The sequence below is a fragment of the Miscanthus floridulus genome, chromosome 5, assembly GCF_019320115.1.
Source record: "Miscanthus floridulus cultivar M001 chromosome 5, ASM1932011v1, whole genome shotgun sequence".
Taxonomy (NCBI): domain Eukaryota; kingdom Viridiplantae; phylum Streptophyta; class Magnoliopsida; order Poales; family Poaceae; genus Miscanthus; species Miscanthus floridulus.
Genome location: NC_089584.1, coordinates 87,730,696 through 87,751,283, shown reverse-complemented (window position 1 = coordinate 87,751,283; position 20,588 = coordinate 87,730,696). Strand labels below are relative to the sequence as shown.

Below are 20,588 nucleotides of genomic sequence, written 5' to 3'. Positions count from 1 at the left end.
CAGGGGGTGCCACCGATCGTAGCTGCCTAGATGCGGCGAAGGCCGAAGTGCAGCGCTTACATGGGGAGCTAGAGGATTCCCAAAGGACAAAGGAACTACTCCGTCGAGAGGCATGGGCTCAGTCCTAGATCAAGGCTCTGATGTCCCAGGTGCCAGTCTCAAGGATGCATTGGCCATCCAAGAGATAGAGCTCACCTCGGTTGGCGCTGCTCAGAACGAAGCCAAGCAGGGGTGCCAGCATCTCAAAGCTAAGTGCCAAAAGCTACGCTATACTTGTGGCAGTGAGTCCCCTTCTACTCTGCATTGTACTTTTGCCTTGTTGCTATGCTGGCAGCGCTAACCACTTCTGGGTGGGCCCTCTATGACGTCATGCTCTGCGTCGGCCGATGGAACGCCCAGCTGGTGCTTTGCCTTGATGAGGCCCGCCTCCAAGTGGATCCTCTGATTTCCAAGGGGATCCGTTGCGGCGTTCATGCCGCCTTGACATCGGTCGGTTCACACTATGGCAGCATCGATTTTGATGCTATTGGGCGAGGATATGCATCGAGGAAGTCCGACAACAATATCCTTGCCATTGGCAGTGCCGCCGCTCGAGGTGCGAAGGTTCTTGTGGGTAAGATGTCAGCCGCCTACATCCACCGCAAGTTCTAGACTTCCAGTGTATGATGGTTTTTAGTGTAAATGTTTTGTGTTATATGGGTGATCTTGTTGTGATGAACATGTTCATGTTTTGTATATATGATGTGTGATTGGCGCATTCGTTTGCCATTTTACCATTTCCCCATCTTCTTCTAGTTTGAGCTAGGAATGTACGCCATTTCCCTTAGTCTTGTACGTGTAGGTGCATGTTTTAGCCTAGGGGCTGGCCCACGGGGCTAAAAGATGCACGACCCAACCGCGTGGCAAGACGCCGAGGAGAGGTCGTAGATTTGATGCGATGCGAGAAGGAAACACGAGTAAGGGATGAGTGTTCTGCTTCCTTTTGTTCTCTTTGCCTTGAGCGAGACAGTGCCCCATTCCTTTCTGAACTCATGCGCGGGTGCTTGGCCTTGCCTTGGAGCTGGTCCACATGGCTTGGCCGGAGTGACCTTTAGTGCGAATGAGAAGTTGAAGAGCGGGTCATTGATTCTCCACGGCATGAGATACGATCGAAAAATTCAAAATGGGTCACTAGGATGAGGACAAACTATGCTATGCCCCGGGATGCATCTGGGCATGCCTATATGTGTAGCCCCCACGAGTGAGTCGTGTTCGATTGCTGGTGCAAATCGGATTGAGTCACTCAGGAGTCTAGCAACACTTGGATGAAATGTGTGGGTATCGTGCTATTTGGCTTATTCTACAAGCTGACTCTATGTTCCTATGACTATGGGTGAGCTTACACATGTATGTGGACATGCTTAGGTAGAGAGGCTATGGTCAAGGTTGACATGACTGATCGATGTACCGAAAGTTGTCGTGAAACTGGTTGTCCTTGCTCAGGACGCGGCGAGCCCCCGAGCACTTGCTCGTGGTGGAGTGTTGCGGTCCCTGGGCCATGAGCTGGTGAGGGCACTTCTTTAGCACTTGGAGTAGTCAAAGCCGGCAGGTGTCGACCTCTCAGGAGGCCTTGGGCTGATCCTTGCTGGCTCAACGTCCTCGGCGGGCTCACAAGCCCCCGGGGGTGACTCCTTGGTGTCCGGCCTGCTGTAGTTTCTGGCTAGGATGGCTCGTGCCTTCTGGAGCTTGAGCCCTCATGGTGCGATGAGATTGCGGTCGTCGTGTGTCCACTTCTGGGTGTGGTTGCTGCTCTTGATGAAGAGCTCTAGCGACCTATCACTATGGAAGCAGGTTTAGAGGGCAACGTGGTTCGGTCCGCTCACCGTGGCACGTGGTGCACTTAGGGAGCCCGCTTCCTCAGATGCACATGCCTCTGAGTGAAAGCTGTTAGTTTGCTGAGCTGTGATGAACGGTTTGTCCGCCATGCGGGACTGGGCCCTGGTTTTGGGTTTGGCCTTATGAGGCGTGGCGCCGGGTAGCCACCTAATCACCAACGTCGACGCCATGTGGCGGCGAGTGATCTCGTCACTCGTGTATGCCCTGATATGGTGCATTCCGCTGGTGGCGGAGATGCTGCTCGGGGCGTGGCTCTACCGCCGGACCTAGGCTTCCCACGCGGTTGACCAGGATGGGGTAGAAACTGGTGATGGGCATCGACCCATTAGTGTGGATAATCTCATGGTTTCCCAAAAGGATGTGGCCGATTGAGGCCATTCCTTGGGTGAGTTCACCATGAGCTGTGGGCCTTTAGCTTCCTGGGTGGAAGATTTGGTCGTGGCCGGTGACGAGAGAGGGTACTGATCCCCCCATGTAGGTGAACTCTAGGATGCTGCCACTAAGGGCAGTTTCGAGAGTGTGTCTGCCTTAGACCGCAGGGTCCAAATCTCTAATGCAGAGGTCTGGGCCGTAGCAGAAGGCAGACGTGGGCGCTGGCCCTCTGACGCCGGTGAACTCATAGTTTTTGTGGCGGATGTGTCCGCCGTGAGCCATTCCGCGAGCGAGTCCACCGTTGGTGCGAGGAGCCATCACTTCCTTCTCAACAAATGAGAGTGCGCGACTGTCCCCTACCTGGCGCGCCAGCTATCGATGTTTTGTAAACCGGACTAGTAAATTTATACGATTGCCGCGCTACTTTAGGAAGTCGATGGTAGCATCCAAAAGACATGAGGATTTATACTGGTTTAGGCCAAAGCCCTACGTCCAGTGTCAGAGATGATCGGGTGCATGTTCCTCGCTTGAATGCTCTGAAGTTCTTACAATGGGGGTGCAAGAATGGCGGGAAGAGGTAGGAGTGCTAGAGCTAGAAGACGGGCTGCCCGAAGGGAAGCTTCAGGAGCCCTTCTACGGTGTAAGAATGAGTGAATGAGTTCGGATCCCCAAGGTGGGTGCCTTGGCTGAGTTCAAGGCCAGGGCATCTATAAAGAAGAATGTTCTCCCGACCGAAGGGTCATGAGCTTGAGGGAGGATCTAGCTAACTTGGCTTGCAAGCTATGCCATTTTGTGGTGCACGTCTGGGCGTGGTTGTCGTCACGGTCCTGTGGCCACGACATGGCATGGTGTGGCGTGGTGCTACTGTGCTGGTCGTGGCGGCACTGTAGGCACAGTGGTGGTTTGCCAGCTTTCATGTGCAACGTGGTCTCCATTGTGGTCTTCGTCATCGCTTCCTAGTTTTCTGGGGCATCGTATAGGAGTTGGTAGCCTCCCCAGGTCGTCAATCATCCGATTGGCTCGTGGAGCTAAGGGCCATGATCCTGATCATTAGGGTTGTGGCTCCGCTGGTCTGGATGGCCTCTAAGTCAAGACTTTTGCCGTGGATCCCATCCCATGGTAGGTAGAATCATACATGTGTCTTGTCAGGCCGTATCTGGCCGGTGGGCACTATATCGGCCGTTACCGCCTTGGGCGGTGTTGTCTTGTCTAAGCTGCGTGGCGCAAGGGTGGTGTCTGACCAGACCGAGATGATCGCTGTCCCCTCGGTCCATGCGGGGTCAGTGTGACATGCTTATTCCTGTCAGGGTAGGCACGCTTGGCTGGGCTCGACCTCTCTCCGTTTCTCCTAGGGGTCGGAGCGGTGGGGAGGTCATGAGTCTCTTCCGCGTCGTGTGGCCAAGTCTGATGAAGGGGTCGTGGCCAACCCCACCTTAGCGCTTGGCCTGGTTTTCTTGGATCAGCTAGGCCTCGGTCGTTCGGGCTCTTGTTGGCTGATGTACCGTGGGCCGCTTGGCCTGCTATCTAATCGGTGCCCTGGGACACCCCGGGGTTATAACCCCGACATGATGCATTAAGAGATGGGGAAGCTGCATGCCATTAGATTAACCTAGCATATCGAGTAGGATGGTAGATTTGGTGGATAACTTTGGAGATTTCACCTTCTTATTCCTTCTTTCATTTCCTTTCCATTCTAGAGAGAGAGAGAGAGAGAGAGAGAGAGAGAGGATTGGTAGCGAGTGGTGTGGTTGTTGGAAGTAGGCATCAGATGTTGTTGGTCGTGGACAACTCGGACTGACAAGTGGGGCCATAGGTTGTGAGGTGTGGACAATACACAATCTACAAGTTGTTGAGTCACTAGTATCCTGACGGATAGTCTGACACAAAAATCAAACGGTTGATCAGACCTGATTGGGTTGAGCAGGAAAGATTGGTCAATGGGCTAACACTTCTTTCAAATAGGCCGACACAACAAGTGGACGATTCGAAGGACTAGTTTGGACTTCCCCAGCTCTAACTGTTTAGTCACATGCTTAGGGAGTACAAGGGTAGTGTCTCGTATCCTTGATTTTGTTCGACTCTGGTAGTGCCATGATCTCTTTCCCTTTGGTTTCTCGATGTAAACCACTACCACCTCCCCTTGTGTGGCTTTCAAATTGGGGATGAGTGGCGCCACTGCATTGCTGTCTCACTTGGGGTGCCAAGGGTCTATCTCATATGACTCTTATCCAAGAAGGGTCTGGCAGCTTCGCTTTCTAGTTCATGTCAATTCATAGGGTTTAGCAAACCAGAAAACAATCTAGACAGAAACTTGTAGGTCGGGCGGCTCAAGAAGATAACTGGAAGTAGATAGTTGCGAGCGTTAACTTGTAGTTTGGACTTGCTAATTTGGGATCCTGTGGCAAGCAAAAGCCCTAATATCACATTGTTACTCATACGTGATTGTAGGAGAAGTGATAGTAACAAGGATAGGGGGTTAACAACTTGGTGCTTTTAGCACCTCGGGGTGGCAAACATTTAAAAGCGAAACCTAAGAAGGCACATTGCTAGGGGAAACATTATGTGGATTGAACAATGTTTGGGCGATCTGAATCTGTTGAGGGCGACATGGTTGACAAACCTAGGGGAAACGTGAGTGCATGGCTTAATCACTCGAGGAGCACAAAGACAGCCTGTGTGAGATAGTGAGCTCCTACAAGGGTGTGGTTTAGTTCGATCGGGTGTCTAGAGTGGGCTAGACCAAATAGAGAGTGACTCCTAGAGGGGCTCCATCCATCCCACATGCTAATTAGCGGTGGTAAGGATGCTCGTCTGATTGATTGGTCGAGGTCTGACTCAAGAGGTTACTCATGGCTAGACTCCTCTAGAATGCTTCTAAGGTTAGTTGAACTTCATTAAGGAGGTGGATTTAGTCCCACTATTATTTAACAATTTTTTATCAAGGTTGGGTTTCTAAGTCATGCTATTCTATACACCCTAGTACTAATAAAGTATGATAATTTGTTTTGTCCCTCCCTCACTTCTATCCTTGTTCTCCTATTTTTCAATCTCTCGTACGTCCCTCGTTCCACTCTTCTTGCTTTCATGGCAAGAGTCTGAGACTAGGGGCTCAGCGCAGGTAGACTATATCCTCCTCGATATGGCACCATTTACAATTAGTAGTTGCAAAACCTTCATTGCGGCTGCACCACTCATGTTATGGTGTTATGGTCTGGCCAGCCGAGCCTGAGACTGTGCGTGTCATGGCTCAGCATGGCTCAACGCGCTTGAGGACGTGTAGCTTGCCTTCCACCTTTCTCAACCTCATAACATGTGTACATGATAACTATCAATTTAAAATGAGTCGATCGTGAGCCTGGGCTAGGTTTGTTTGTCCTAAGACTAGCCACAACGTGAGCTTTTGCCGGTGCTGAAAGAGGAGAGATAGTGTTTCAGCACCGGTGCTGAACATTGTGGCAGCCGATGCTTGGTCCAATTTTTCAGGCACCGTGGCAAGTGCGTTCACCGATGCCTGATTCAATAAAAAATTATTTTCAACCAGCCGTTGGTTCTAGATGACTAAAATATTATTATCCCATGCGGCCGTTGGTCCTGGCCATTGCCTTGCATGCTAGCCGTTGCATGCTAGCCGTTGCGGCTTGCTGCATATATATATACATATAGTTCACCAAGTATAGATCAGGCATATATCCAAATACAAAAGTTCAAAGATGGACCACTCTTCCTCTTCTAGTTTCTCAAATCTCATCAACTCACACACAGAAGCACCAAATCCAAACACACAGCAGTACCCAAACTTCCAAACCTTCAATCAGCAACAACACTACCCCATGAACTATCCACCCACCAATTTGCATGGTCCCTACCCACAAAATATCAGCAATTCCTTTGGAGGACCACCAAGTTTCCAGCACTTCCCTTTTCCACCACCAGCATACCATGGAGGTTACCACGGAAATGGTCCAGCATCTCCAATTGAATCGATGCCCTTCTTTGGAAGTTGTGGCAGCAACTCCAGGGGTGATGAGAGCAGCCCCATTGCTTCATCTTCTCCGGCGTCCAGAGCCCCTCCAATGCAGTCAGCGCCTGTTCAAATTCAAGAAGGCAGTGAGAGCAGCACAGATGAAGGTGAAAAGCAAGGAGGTCGCAAGCTTTGGCGTGAAGAGGAAAACCTACGCCTAGTAAGTGCCTGGCTCAAAAATTCTAATGATCCAATCGATGGCAATGGAAAGCCTCGAGATCGATTCTGGAAGGAAATCGCAGCTGAGTACAACAAGAATGCTCCCAAGCAGCAAAGAAGAACAGCAATGCAGTGCAAAGAACACTGGCACAAGAATATGCCTCTCATTAACAAGTTCAATGGAGTCTACAATGATGTCAAGAATAGAAATGCTAATGGTCAATCTGATGATCAGCTTATGGAGGAGGTTTGGGCAAAGTGGAAAGGACTTATGAAAAAGAAACGACCATTCCCATTGGAACATTGGTGGGCAGCGTTGAAGGACCAACCTAAATGGGCTAGAGCTTACCCAGCACATGAATTGCAAAAGAGGATTAAGCTGAATTCATCTGGTGCTTACAGCTCTTCTTCAGCTCAAGACACAGATGGTGCATCTGTTGAATCGCGGCGACCACAAGGGAGAGATGCAGCCAAATCTGAGAAGAAGAAAGGAAAACAGAAGTGTTCAGAAGGAAGTCTTTTTACAGAGGAAAGCATGCAGAAGTTCAATGAACTACAGCTACGGAAGTCTATGGCTGCTGAAAAAATGGCTGAAGCAGCATTAGCTCAAGCTGCAGTTGATGACAAGAATGCTGAAAATAACAAGGAGAGGAACAAGTTAGACAAACTTGCAGCATATATACAGCTATTTAACAAGGACACTTCAGGTTATGATGAGGATACTTTAGGAAGACATAAACAAGTCTTGGATTTGCTAGCTAAAGAGCTTTTCCCTTGAAAAGCTCAGTTTGTAGAAGTAGCCTTCAATATTTGTATTGTGTTGGTAGAAGTAGCTTATCATGTAATGTTGTGACCAGCTTTTCCCTATATATGTATTGTCCTATTATGTCAATTTATAATTTATTTATGAAGGACATTGGAATCTGAATATCACTTTTGTTAAAGCACATTGTCCTCACGTGTACAGTTTATTCCACTGGAATCTAGCCGATGTAAAAAGCTGCAGTTCCAGTTACAGTGTTGGAATCTAGTTGTTGCAGCACATTTGGATCTAGCCGTTGGAAACTAGTTGTTGTGACCAGCTTTTCCTATAAATAGAAGGTGGTGTTCTCAGAACACTTCACACCTCCCAGCATACTCTAATCTAGGGGCTAAGGGAATGGCATCAAATACACAAGATCCTGCAGGAAGTTCTCCTGAAGAACCAGCAAACAGGATTAACATCCAGCAGTTCTTTTGGGAGTTCATGGATGATCCAGTGGAAGCTCAGATTGAGGCAAAGTTTCAAGGTCAGATTGAGGCTCAACTAGGAGGTACGTGCAATGACCATCGTCAATTTCCTAGAAGGCATATAGAAAGAAATCGGGAAGCTGCTAGTGATAGGCTAGTTGCAGATTATTTCTCAGAAAATCCAGTGTACAATGATGTTCAGTTCCGGCGTAGGTACCGTATGAAACGTCACCTATTCCTACAAATTGTACATACCTTAAGTTCTTGGTCTCCATATTTCTGTCAAAGGAACGATGCATTTGGGAAGATGGGATTTTCACCATTGCATAAATACACAGTTGCTATGCGCATGTTAGCATATGGTACACCTGCTGACATGTGGGATGAAAATTTCAGAATAGGAGAAACCATAATTATTGAGTGCATGAAAAAATTCTGTCAAGGTGTGATTGCAAATTTTGGTGAAAAATACCTAAGGAGGCCAACTAGAGAAGATATTCAACGTTTACTTCATATAGGTGAAGCTCGTGGTTTTCCTGGTATGTTGGGGAGTCTAGATTGCATGCATTGGCAATGGAGGAGTTGTCCAAAGGCATGGAGAGGGCAGTATACCCGCGGTGACATAAAACATCCTAGTGTCATGCTAGAAGCTGTTGCCTCACATGATCTTTGGATATGGCATGCATTTTTTGGTGTTGCTGGGTCCAACAATGACATCAACGTCCTAAACCGGTCACCTTTGTTCACTGAAGTACTTCAAGGAAGAGCCCCAGAAGTTCATTTCACGGTGAATGGAACTGGGTACAACATGGGGTATTACCTAGCAGATGGTATTTATCCCGAGTGGGCAATATTTGTAAAAACAATACCCTTGCCACAGTGTGAGAAAGACAAATTATATGCAGAGCATCAAGAGGGAGCAAGAAAAGACGTGGAACGTGCATTTGGTGTTTTGCAAGCTCGCTTTGCTATTATACGCAACCCATCACGTATGTGGCAAATGAACTCACTTGCTGAAATCATGTATGCATGTATTATACTGCATAACATGATTGTGGAGGATGAGAGGGAGGGATACTTTTAGAGTTCGCTATGACGACAACTATGAGAGTGAATATGACCAGCCTAGCTCTTCATCCACATTGGTTGGATTTGGACACGGGCCTATTCATGGATTTTCAACACTACTGGAGGTAGAAGAAGACATTAGAAACCGAGATATGCATCGTCAGCTAAAAGAGGACTTAGTTGAGCATATATGGCAGCGATTTGGACAAAATCAAGCTTAGTATATTATGTAATTTCTACTTGTAATGTTTGTATTAGCATGCATCATTCGACATTAGATGTACCAACTTATCATGTGTGTAATAAACTAAATTCTCATGTGTGTAATTTCTAGTTGTAATGTTTACTTCATATTTGATTCAAAACTTTCAGCATCATCCATCGCAAAAAATTCTAGTTGTAATGTTTACTTCCAGCATCATCCATCGCAAAAAAAATTCTAATTGTATTCGACATTAGATGTACCACCTCTGCTTGTGCACTTCATATTTCCAATATCACAAGAATTATAGATAGCATGGCAATAAAGAAAAAAAAGAGTTACACAGCAGCAAGAAAAGGATTAGTTGATGGAGCTAGCACGCACCTGGAGCTGAGCTCGGTTGACTGCGGGTCAAGGCGAAGCAGCGTCCAAAGCTGGGGCCGTCAATCCCCGCGACTTGGCTGGCCGCCGCCGGCGCGATTGATGGGGGCCGGCCCTTGCGGTGTGCCTTACGGCAGTCGCCGCGGCGTGGCTGGATGTGCCCCGTCGTGTGCCTGCCCGCGACCCCCGCGGCGTGCTGGAGGCAGCCCCGCGGCATGGCTGGAGGCGCCGCCGCCGTGAGGCTGATGCCGGCCCCTGCAGCGTGGCGGGCGGCCGGATCGACGGCGACGGCTGCTGACACCATCTCACGGTGCTGAGATGCCCTGAACCTTGAACGAGAAGTGGCGACCAGATCCTCCAAAGATAAGTGCTATGGAACCACGATTTTGAGGAGAGCTTTGATTTGGGGATGGAGAGATCGATTTTTGTGGTTTCTACAGCCTAATTTAGCGGGGATGGAGAGATCGATCGGGGAGGCTTTGGGCGGAGACGAAGGGGAAAAGTCCCTGGCGCGTGAAAGGATAGAGAAAGAAGAGACTAGTTCTGTGGGTGAGGTCCAGGCACAGTGAATCATCGATGCCCACGCTGTGGAAATATCTGGAGTTGAGGGATCGGAACGTACGGGAGGCTGAAATTTTTTTCAAGCAACGACAACGCTGTGGTCAGTCTAAGTCAAACTTTTGGACTTCCATAGTTAGCATACTAAATTTATATAATACTACCAACATAAGAATGACAATATTAGATTCATCATGAATGATACTTTCATGTATACCTATTTTAAGATAATATTCTTCTATAGAGATTACTAGTTGAAGCTTGGAAAGGCTGACTTGGCAAACTTAGATGTTCGGAGGAAATAGTTTGCACAACCACTTGTCGAACTGGACAAGGTTTTTTTTTCTTGAACTAATGTGATAATTTCTGGTTATAATCTATATTAGGGGCATGCTCAGAGAAGTGGTTTTGTGCTCAAAATCCTTAGGATTCAGTACAAATTGATTTGAAGTAAACCATTGAAATTTCTTTAGCAACCCATCTCTTCCGGACATGTCGTAAATGTAAAATTTCTACGTCTTTCATAAGATCAGATATATATCAAATAGGAGACTCAAAGTACTTGGACGAGATGGGTATCGCTGCATGCTTGACGCAAGCACAAATCTAGACACTAGAGTTTCTTGAGCACGATATGCGCCCCGTGTTCCGGCTGCAGAGTGGACACCGGGAACGGTGCGTGAGTGTAGGACTGCGAGAGACCGAAGGAGAAGTGCTGCAGGATGCTGCTGAGCGCCATCTTGGCCTCGACCAGCGCGAAGCTCTGGCCCACGCAGATCCTTGGACCCCAGCCGAACGGGAAGAATGCCGGCGAGTCCTTGGACGCCCTGGAGATGCCGTCCTTGAACCTCTCCGGCCTGAACTCGTCGGCGTCCTCTCCCCACACATCCTTGTCGTGGTGAATGAAGACGATCGGTAGCGAGAGTAACACCCCAGGCGGGTACGTGACGCCGCCCAGCTCCACCTCCTTGTACGTCTGCCGATCCAGTTGCACCACTGGCGGGTACAGCCTGAGAACCTCGTACAGTATCATGGTCACCTGCAAGGACCAAACAAGGACAGAAACGACCGTATCAGACTTCCATTTCCGTCAGAAGCCGTGGGAGCAGAGCAGAGCACAGGCCGGCGAGCGAGTACTGACGATTTTCAGCTGCTGTATGCCGTCCAAGTCCGGCTGGTTGTCTCCCAAGACACTTTGAACTTCCTCCCTCGCTCGGTGCTGCCACTCCGGGTGCACGCTCAGGAGGACCATCGTCCACGTGAGCAGCACAGCGGTGGTGTCCATCCCGGCGAAGTAGAACAGCTTCAGCTCCCCGATGATGTCGTCCATGGTCATGATTGGCTTGGAGTTCCCGGCCTGTTTGGTCTCGGCAATGTTGGATTCCATCATCAGGCCGAGCAGGTCGTCGTTGTTGGCACGGCCTTCTTTCATGGCCCTCTCCCGCTTGCTGACGATGCCTCTCAGAAGCGCCTGGAGCTCTCGCGCATTTGCCTTTATCCTTCTGTTTAGCTGTGTTGGCAGGAATCTGAAGAAATTCAACATATCAACAAGAACACGTCAATCGATCATGTGCAACTGCAACTGCAACTGCAATCGCCAGATGTAGGAGTACGTTCTTACCTGAAACCAGGGAGGTACAGGCTGTTCATCAGCTTCACTAGATTCTGAACTTGCTCGCACTGTATTTCGAAAATCCTCCTCCCCTCGCTGAAATTGCTGCCGAAGGCAGTGCGCGAGATCACGTCGCCGGTGAGATTTTGGAACTCCGGCCAGACATCTATCTCCTTCGCTCCGTCAGACTCCACGTAGCCCACCCATCGGGTTATCAACTCGTTTGAGCACGCAGCAAACGCAGGCAACATTTTCTGCAGAGCAACCAAGCATCATATCCGACGACAAATGTCAGGTGTACTCTGAATCCGTCGAAGAACAAGCATAAACAGTAAGGTTGCATCAGCACCACTGGTACTTGTGAAAGTAGCGACCTTGAGCTTCTCGAGGTGAAAGGCCGGGTTGATGATCTTGCGGTGCGCGGCCCATTTCTCACCCTCGTGGTTCACCAGCCCGTTGGAGAGCCGTCTGACGATGCCGGTGTGCTTGCGTTTCTGGAAGTGACCAAACTTGTTGGCCATGATCTCCCGCACCAGCTTGGGGTCGTTCACGATCACCCTCGGCGTCGGACCGAGCCAGGTAACGGAAATTTTACCTGCAATTCATGTTTATTTTCCTTCGCTTGCATTGTCTTACGGTGGAAATGTATATGAACTACTACAAACTTTTTTTTTAAGAAAGGACAGCAAAATCTTTGCCGTAATTTTTATTAAACGAATAAAAAAACAAGATTATTTACAAAAACGACTCGCACGTCCCGAACAACGACTTGGACAAACTAGAAACCACTACGAAGAACAAAAGAGGAAAAACAGAACCAAAACTACGAACTCTGTTCTTTGAATTGAATACAGTGACGTGCTTACCATGTTCCCTGATGACGTTGTAGTAGAGGCGATTCACGCGCGGCGTGATGTCGTGCGAGAGCGGCATGGGCTTGGCCCGGGCAGCCATGGACAATCTCGCTAACTCCTTGAGGTCGCCGAACGGGAAGCGGTACGTGGTGCCACGGAGGCCCTGGGACTGCAGGGCCCGACCCAGCCTCCGCGGGACGATTAGGGTCGACTCCAGCACACGGCACGCCCACCAGAGGGCCATGAGCGCCGCAAGAAAACCGAGCAAGCTCCAGGGCTGTAACAGTGCGCCGATCGCCATGGCGGCGGAACCTGCAGAGTTTGATGAGTGGCTCTACGGGATAGTTGTAGGAGGAGAGGAGCAGCTGCACTGTGGCGGCACAGTTATAGGGAGCGGTGAAAGGAGAAATTTTGCGGCGCCTAGCGATCATTGGACGTATCCGCTTCGATGGAACAACCAAAGCTTCATCTGCGATGACTGTGTTGCTGACGTGCTCTGCCATCAGCGCTTACGTGCCTGCCCTCATGTCAGCATCCATGAACAAGAAGAAAGAAGTGAAGAAACGGGGATGAATCCGAGGTTCTTCGTTGCGCCAAACATGACCTGCCAAAATGAATTATTTGGCCCCTCAACTTTCCCCATGTGCTCAGTTTGGTCCTCTTTACTTTCCCCATGTGCTTTAGTTTGGTCCTCTTCATGGTTTAGAAGTTTCAAGGCTTTAAGATTTTTACAAAAGTGCTAAATAATAGAATTTTAAAAGTGGTAGATAAGCTGATAGGACCGTCGTTTATTCCGGGTCTCTATATCATGGAAGGAGTTGTGATGTTATATGAAACGATTCATGAGCTGCATAGGAAAAAAAACAAGATGGCGTGATCTTAAAACTAGACTTCGAAAAGCATATGACAAATTAAAGTGTCCTTTTATACAACATGTCCTTGGAATGAAAGGATTCTCATCAACTTGGTGTGAATGGATTTCAAAAGTCATGTCCAGAGTGAGTGTTGCAGTAAAGGTTAATCATAATATAGGCCATTATTTCCAAACTAGGAAAGGAGTGCGGCAGGGGATCCGTTATCTCCAATCCTTCTTAATATAGTGGTTGACATGTTGGCTATTTTTATTTCACGAGCTAAAGAGGTTAAAAAATCCAAGGGGTTGTTCCACATTTGGTAGATGAGAGACTTTCAGTCCTTCAGTATGCAGATGACATTGTTATCTTTATGGACAATGATATAGAGCGGGCCAAAAACATGATGCTTTTACTTTGTGCTTTTGAACAACTATCAGGACTAAGACCAATTTCCGAACGAAATATTTTTGCTACGGAGCAGCCAAAGCCGATCAAAACGAATATACACAAATTTTTTGGTGTGATTTGGGGTCGTTCCTGTTTAGGTATTTGGGAATTCCTATGCATCATAGAAAACTCATGAATAAGGACTGAAAACATGTAGAAGAAAGATTTCAAAAGAGGCTGAATTATTGGAGAAGTAAGATGATGTCGGTATGAGAGAGGTTTATTCTGATTAACTCTATCTTGAGCAGTCTCCCCATGTTCATGCTATCCTTTTTTAAAATGCCTAGAGGGGTTCTCAAGAAGTTGGATTATTTTAGGTCATAGTTTTTTTGGCAGAGTGATGAACACAAGAAAAAATATAGATTGATTAAGTGGGAGGTAGTATGTACATCGAAAGATCAAGGGGGTTGAGAGTCCTAAATTTAGATGTTCATAACAAGTGTCTCCTAAGCAAATGGCTTTTTAGGTTGCTGAATGGAGATGGGATTTGGCAATAATTGCTTAGGAATAAATATCTAAGAGATAGAACTTTGACACAGGTTCAATACATACCCGGGGACTCCTAGTTTTGGACTGGCCTCATGACGATCAAGGGAGAGTTTCTCTCTTTGGGCAAGTTTGATCTAGGTGACAGATCTCAAGTGCGATTTTGGGAGGACTCGTGGATAAGACTTCGTCTATTAAAATTTATCTTTCCGGCACTATATAATATTGTTAGGAGAAAATGCGCATATGTAAGAACGGTGTTGTCTCTGACGCCATTAAGTGTGGTTTTTAGAAGATCTCTGGTAGATGTTAATTTACAAGCATGGTATGATGTGGTCGCTATGGTTACAGATGTACAATTAACAAACCAAAGTAATCGCTTTGTGTGGGGGCTACATCAGAATGGGTTGTTTTAAGTCAAATCCATGTACAGAGCCTTATTAGGAGCCGAAGCTATACCATATAACACATTAATCTGGAAACTGAAACTACATCTCAAATCAAAGTATTTATGTGGTATTTGTATAAGGGAGTAATCTTAACGAAGGATAATTTAGCAAGGCGGCAGTGGCAAGAAGATAGGAAGTGTTGTTTCTGTTCTTCTGACGAGTCTATACAACATTTACTCTTGGGCTCCGTTCGGCTGACATGAAACCCGGCTTGATCCGCTTCTTTTTTTTATCCAGAGCAATGTTTCCCTCTCACAAATTCATTCATGAACAGTAACTTTCCGTTGCTACAGTGACTTTCGTGTCAGCTGAACGCAGCCTTTGACTGTTTATGTTTCCTTTAATTTAATACCCCCAACTAATGTACACAATTTGTTTAAAGGTCGGCTAGATGGGGTAAATAGGAATTTAAAATTTCAGATTCTCGTGGATGCAAGTGTAATTTGTTGGGTAATATGGTTAACTCGGAATGATATAGTTTTTGACAAGGTCATAGCACCATCTTATTTGCAGGTTATCTTTAGATGGACCTACTAGACTAGGTTTTAGTCCATATCTCTATTATAATAGACCAATCAAAACTGTACGAAGTACGCCCACAAAAACGTCCCCCGCCGAGAACCATAAACACTTCACACCAAAGCTATTGTCGTCAGAAAATCATCTTCATTAAAATAAAAGGCTAAAAACCATCCCTGTGAGGCAAACCCATGGACACGGTTGATTGTATCGACTGGATGATGAGGCTTCATCGCGCCGCGGGATCCTCCGTCGTGGCATGCAAAACCTGCGACCCTGGCCAACAGCCGCATGCAAAATCACTTGAAATCAGCACCACTCCCAAATTTGACACATGCAAATCAACGCACTCACAAATTGGCGTGCCTTTCCATTTTTTTTTTTTGCATCCGCAGAAACACCCTCGTGCAGGAGTCGAGGCCGGCCGCTTCCGCTGCTCCGACGCCGGTCGCTCGAGCCCGCCTGTTATACGCCCCCAGGCCGCACGCGCGAGGCGCCATAGCCGGCCGCTCGAGCCCGCCGCCCCTGTCTGGCTGCGCGATCCGCATCAGGCACGGCAACTCCGGCGCTGACCCATTTTTCCCTCCACTGTCTCCGATAACCACGATGCAAAATACAAGACTTATTCGTCTTTTGGGTATCGCTACGGTAAAGGGTTTAATATCTATTTTTGGTTTTCTCTATAAACAAGACTCAAAAGACAACTCTCCGCAAATAGGTCTCCAGGAGAGATGATACTCAGATTTAGGCTGTCTTTCTTTACACCAAGTCTTTCATATAGGTACACTATGTTGGAAGCTATATATATTGTGTTAGAGACCCATTTTGAATTTAGATTCCACAATGGGGACCTGTTGCAGACAGGCAAAACCAGCCACAGCTTCCCGACACAACAGTTTCGCACTACTGCCGTGCTACGCCGATCGAAGGACACAGCCCCCGCGCTACCGTGGCCGTGGCGCCCTAATCACTTGCTTGGCAGCTGCACCTAGATCCTGGTCGCGCGGCATCTTCACACCGTGGACACGAGCGAACATAGCCTCCGTCGAGACGACCAGGGCGATCTCCATCACTGTCTTCGTCACCACGTGAAGACACCACACGTCTAGTGTCCTGTTTGCTTGGCTGATAAGCCATTGTTGAAAGTACTGTTAGCTAATTTATTGTGAGAAAAAAATATTGTTCGTTGACTGAAAAAGTACGTCTTATAAGCCCAACGAAGAGGGCGTAGGAGATCGACCGTTGGAAACGCTGCCGTCGATCTCACCAGACCAGGGCGATCTCCATCGCCATCTTCATCACCACGTGACGCCACAACAAGCCCACATCTAGGGTTCGCGGGTTGGAGGCTCTTCCAGGCGCCGCGGAGGAGCTGAGGCCACGCCTGTTAGAAGACTTGCAGGTTAGCATGATTTTGTGCTTTCTGATTGGCCCAAAACTATTGAGTCAATGTTCGTTCATACCATCTTTATTTTATCTGGGAATGAGTCAATCACAGATTGCATCTGACATCTGCAAGTTCAAAATAAGTGCACTCCCCCAGTCTTGTCAACTTTGAATCTGTGATGTACGGGGCCGTCTCAAAATAAGTGCATTTCTAGCCCTTTGGTGAAGAGATCAAAGCTAGTGAGAAATTACATATATACCTTTATAAAAATATAATCATTGCACTTAAAAAAAGAGAAAGTAAAAAAGACAACTAAAGTTAGGTTCTCTCATACCTAAAGGTGCACTTATTTTAGGATAAATTTTAAACCCTAAAAATACACTTATTATGGGACGAAGGGATATGTACAAATAGTTGGCACATTAGTGTCAGTCTCCTCCAACTCCAAATGGCAGGTGGGTGGGAAGATGACAGTGACAGTAGGATATGCTTTTGTTTAACAGGTTGATCAATGATCATCACAGTACTACTCAATCCTGGAATCCTTCAGCTTGCAGCCGGCTGCCGCCATTATGGTCCTTATGGGTCGGATGATCGGCCGAGTTTTTTAAATCTTGTGAGTGCTTATGGTCCAATACAAAAATAATTATGGGGCTGTTTGGTTTGAGCCCTGGCCTGAGGAGCTACACCCAGGCACATGCATCCGACCCCAGGTGTCAAAAAACCAACGCCTAGGATGCATGCCTGTGCTAGGCAGATTTGCCAGGGCGTGAACCAAACTCGCCCTATATGTACCTCAGATCAGACTGTAGTAACGTGACATCATACATTGGACATGTCCCTGCAGGGAGAGATCTACAGGGTATATCAAAGTATGCACCGGCATACCCTGCAGTCTAGCCTATGATACATCGATCTATTAGTGAAAATATCTTCACGTCTCACCGGCTTCCATCCATGCCTCATGAGTCACGAACTCATGATCCAAAGCGCTGCACTGCCGCAGACGCGCCTCTTCGCCTGTCCTGACTCAGGACTTGCGAGTTGCCATCCCATCTAAGCCACCAATCGCCGCACCCATGCCTATTGTCCTCGTCATCCGGTCATTAGCATGGTAACAAAGCCAGCAGCCCAGCATCCACCGAGAGCCTCCTCAGATTTGGCCATGCCGACAACAAAGGCGGAGTCCGATCAAAGTCACACCATGCTTTACAATATAGAGGCTAATTGGTGTTAATTAGGTTTGAATCGGGATTTAGGTAGAAGACAGTACTACTTAATTGACAACTAGACCAAGAAGCTAAGATAATTCCACTGCTAGTACTCCGCCATTGCGTTTTCTTGATTTGATCTTATTACATTTTTAAGAATTTTGCCAAATTAATTACCTATCATTAGTGTGTGTATATCATGGAGACCAGCGAGATTACTTATTATTATTTGTGGATATCACCAAACATCAGTATCAGATATTCATATCATGTATGTTTTATAATCGTAGCAGACTACATCAAGTGATTCTATGAACGATATGATTCTATCATCTCGATCTCATGTGATTTAGGTCGCTTTTTTTTAGAATTGTCCCCTTATGAAGAGAAGCGAAGACATTGCTTTTATTTTCTTTTATAACCGAGACAATCATATTTGATATCTCTTAAAAAGTGTCGGCTTTAAAAGTTTGACAAATAGCATTGTATGTTTTTATTCTCTTTCATGCCTCATTTTAAATTATCAGCATGGTGTTAAACTATTTATATTGTAATATGTAGAAGCTTCCAACTTAGTCTTTAATTTTAAGACTTATTATATTATTTAGTGCATGTATACTATTATTTAGAGCAGGTATACCGAATTATATGCTGCAAATTTTGTTATCTTTTACCGAATTGGTAAATGATTTTACCGAATTGTATATGAAAATGTTTGTGTGGTATATCTATAGGTAAAATCCTAGATCCGTCACCGTGTCCCTAGTTAGCAATCCAGGCGATCTCCATCACCGTCTTCATCACCACGCGAAGACACCACACGTCCAGTGCCCTGTTCGTTGGGCTGATAAGTCATGGCTGAAAGTACTGTTAACTTATTTGTTGTGAGAGAAAAATATTGTTCATCGGTAGAAAAAAGTATGTCTTATAAGCCGAGCGAACGGGGCGCAGGAGATCGACCGTTGGAGACGCTGCCGACGATCTCACCAGACCAGGGCGATCTCCATCGCCATCTTCATCACCATGTGACGCCACCACAAAGCCCACATCTAGGGTTCGCGGCTTGGAGGCTCTTCCAGGCGCCGCGGAGGAGGCCACGCCTATTAGAAGACTTGCAGGCTAGCATGATTTTGTGCTTTCTGATTGGCCCAAAACTATTGAGTCATTGTTCGTTCATACCATCTTTATTTTCTCTAGGAATGAGTCAGTCCCAGATTGATCTGACATCTACAAGTTCATTCAGCACTTGCAAAGCATCTTTATTTTAAGCACGGGAATGGTAACACACATGTCAAGCAGTGATGGTTGTCTTTGAGTAAAACCGGCAATGGCTCCAGCCTCCGTCAGCAGAGGCATCACCGTCACCTACATCCTAAAGAGAGATAGATCAATATGCAGAATCCCTGAAATGGTTCAGTAAGAGTTTCCCTGAAATCCCATGATGAAAAATTGATAATCAATATGCAGAATCCTAAATATATGAAGCACATAGAGACTGCTACATGTTTGTCATGAATGTAAACTCAGTAATTTGTGCTTGGAATCTCAATATTCAGCTTGAAAGAATATGATATGACATAATCCAGTAACCGAGACAATACACATATAACACACTGCAGGTTAGCAACATACCGCTTAGCATTTGGCATTTCATTTGTCAGGTGATTTGTTCTTATTTTTTATCTGTTGACAAACAGGAGAGGAAATTTATTTATATAGAGACCAAAGCTGTATAGAGAGCAAAGCTGTACAGAAATATTTGCAAAGGACTTTACAAAGAAGAAGCAAAAAAGAAACTAGTGATTTGTTCTTTGTTACAGATGCTTTTGCATTACTAGAATCATGCCCGTGCATTGCCAAAATAATAACACGATAATTTTATGTTTAAGCATATGTTGTACTATTATAAAAAATCAATTCTTTAGGACACAATTCCATTTGTAGCCAATTCCTTCGCTTGTCTGACAGTAAAAATGGTCAACACAAATTCTACATAAGTGCTTGACAGTAAAAGCGGTCGCTGAGTTTATGGACAGTTCTCGGCCCTGCTGCCGAGCCGCCGCAGCCCTCAGTGTCGCCTCCCTCCCGCACCTCGCCGCCATCCGCGCCTCCAAGGAGGAGATGGAGGTCAAGCTGATCAGGAGAAGAGGAGTGAAGCGCTGAGTCACTATGGACGAGCTCTCCGGCTGTCCGGCACCATGCCTCCCTGGAGGAGACCCATCCTCGCTGTGCAGCCCGCTCATCGCGCCGCCCTCCCCGCGGCCACGCACGCTCGCAGCGCTGGCCGCTAGCTCTCCGCGCCGGCCGCACACGCTCGCAGCCTGGTCGCGGGCTCGCTGTGTCACCCTCGACCTACCTCGACGATGGCCACGGCCCCCGTCCGCCGAGGATCCAATGCCACGCCTTCCCCGGCCAGATGGTGCAGTCATAATACAGTGAGGACAGTCGATGTACTGAGCATAAATATGTCATTCACGTGGTGGGGGCGAAAGTGCCAGCGAGATGATTCATATTTGGGTGATTTGGATATGAGCTTTATGCATAATGTGTTCTTCTTTTCACTCTGAAGCTTCAAATGATTTTTTTTTCTTGTGTCCTCAATGGTTCAGACCAGACGTAACTTTATTCTGCCTTGTTATTTAACAGTTGCATGGAACTTGTTGCCCTAAAAAAATTGTGTAAAAAAATTGCGTAAAACTCACTACGTCAAATAATATCTATAGGGCGGCTCTAGAGGTTTTGTAGAGGCGGTTTGTCCAGCCGCCTCTACCCAAACGCCTCTACAAATCATGTATTTGTAGGGACGATTCAGCTGTATATTGAGCCGTCCCTACAAATCAATTTCCAGAAATCACGGAAAAATAGGTAAAAAAATAACAATTTTTTTAATCTGAGGAGGTCCC

General features: G+C 46.9%; 2 protein-coding genes and 1 pseudogene across 7 annotated transcripts; 1 reads left to right on the top strand and 2 right to left on the bottom strand.

Annotated features, from left to right (window-relative positions):
- Nucleotides 1-5,918: 5,918 nt before the first annotated feature.
- LOC136452538 (uncharacterized) lies at nucleotides 5,919-9,911 on the bottom strand. Of its 6 annotated transcripts, none has more exons than XR_010758847.1 (3): nucleotides 9,312-9,911; nucleotides 6,757-6,903; nucleotides 5,919-6,333 (listed from the first exon to the last, which is right to left on the bottom strand). XR_010758847.1 is itself a non-coding variant. In XM_066453148.1 (3 exons), the coding sequence occupies exons 1-2, from the start codon at nucleotides 9,610-9,612 to the stop codon at nucleotides 7,034-7,036; spliced, it is 327 nt and encodes a 108-aa protein (XP_066309245.1). In that variant the 5' UTR covers nucleotides 9,613-9,911; the 3' UTR covers nucleotides 6,654-6,903; nucleotides 6,985-7,033. The 6 variants fall into 6 exon arrangements, 4 of the variants coding, with proteins under 4 accessions (XP_066309241.1, XP_066309245.1, XP_066309244.1 ...); XR_010758848.1 differs by having other exon boundaries at nucleotides 6,777-6,903; XM_066453148.1 differs by lacking the exon at nucleotides 5,919-6,333 and adding an exon at nucleotides 6,985-7,059 and having other exon boundaries at nucleotides 6,654-6,903.
- On the top strand, nucleotides 7,084-9,036 carry LOC136452537 (protein ALP1-like; annotated as a pseudogene).
- A 361-nt stretch (nucleotides 9,912-10,272) lies between the features above and the next one.
- Nucleotides 10,273-12,736, bottom strand: LOC136452535 (cytochrome P450 CYP72A616-like). The gene is made up of 5 exons (XM_066453143.1): nucleotides 12,345-12,736; nucleotides 11,853-12,073; nucleotides 11,488-11,732; nucleotides 11,008-11,392; nucleotides 10,273-10,905 (listed from the first exon to the last, which is right to left on the bottom strand). The coding sequence occupies exons 1-5, from the start codon at nucleotides 12,631-12,633 to the stop codon at nucleotides 10,480-10,482; spliced, it is 1,566 nt and encodes a 521-aa protein (XP_066309240.1). The 5' UTR covers nucleotides 12,634-12,736; the 3' UTR covers nucleotides 10,273-10,479.
- Nucleotides 12,737-20,588: the final 7,852 nt, after the last annotated feature.

Bases quoted from the DNA above. Each gene is read 5' to 3' on its own strand.
- LOC136452538 (XM_066453144.1), bottom strand. From the start codon at position 9,612: ATGGTGTCAGCAGCCGTCGCCGTCGATCCGGCCGCCCGCCACGCTGCA. The intron at 6,334-9,311 runs GTGCGTGCTAGC...GAATTTGAACAG, and splicing joins TCAACCGAGCTCAGCTCCAG to GCGCTGACTGCATTGGAGGG.
- LOC136452535 (XM_066453143.1), bottom strand. From the start codon at position 12,633: ATGGCGATCGGCGCACTGTTACAGCCCTGGAGCTTGCTCGGTTTTCTT. The intron at 12,074-12,344 runs GTAAGCACGTCA...CATGAATTGCAG, and splicing joins CAACGTCATCAGGGAACATG to GTAAAATTTCCGTTACCTGG. The intron at 11,393-11,487 runs GTAAGAACGTAC...GAATTTCTTCAG, and splicing joins CTGTACCTCCCTGGTTTCAG to ATTCCTGCCAACACAGCTAA.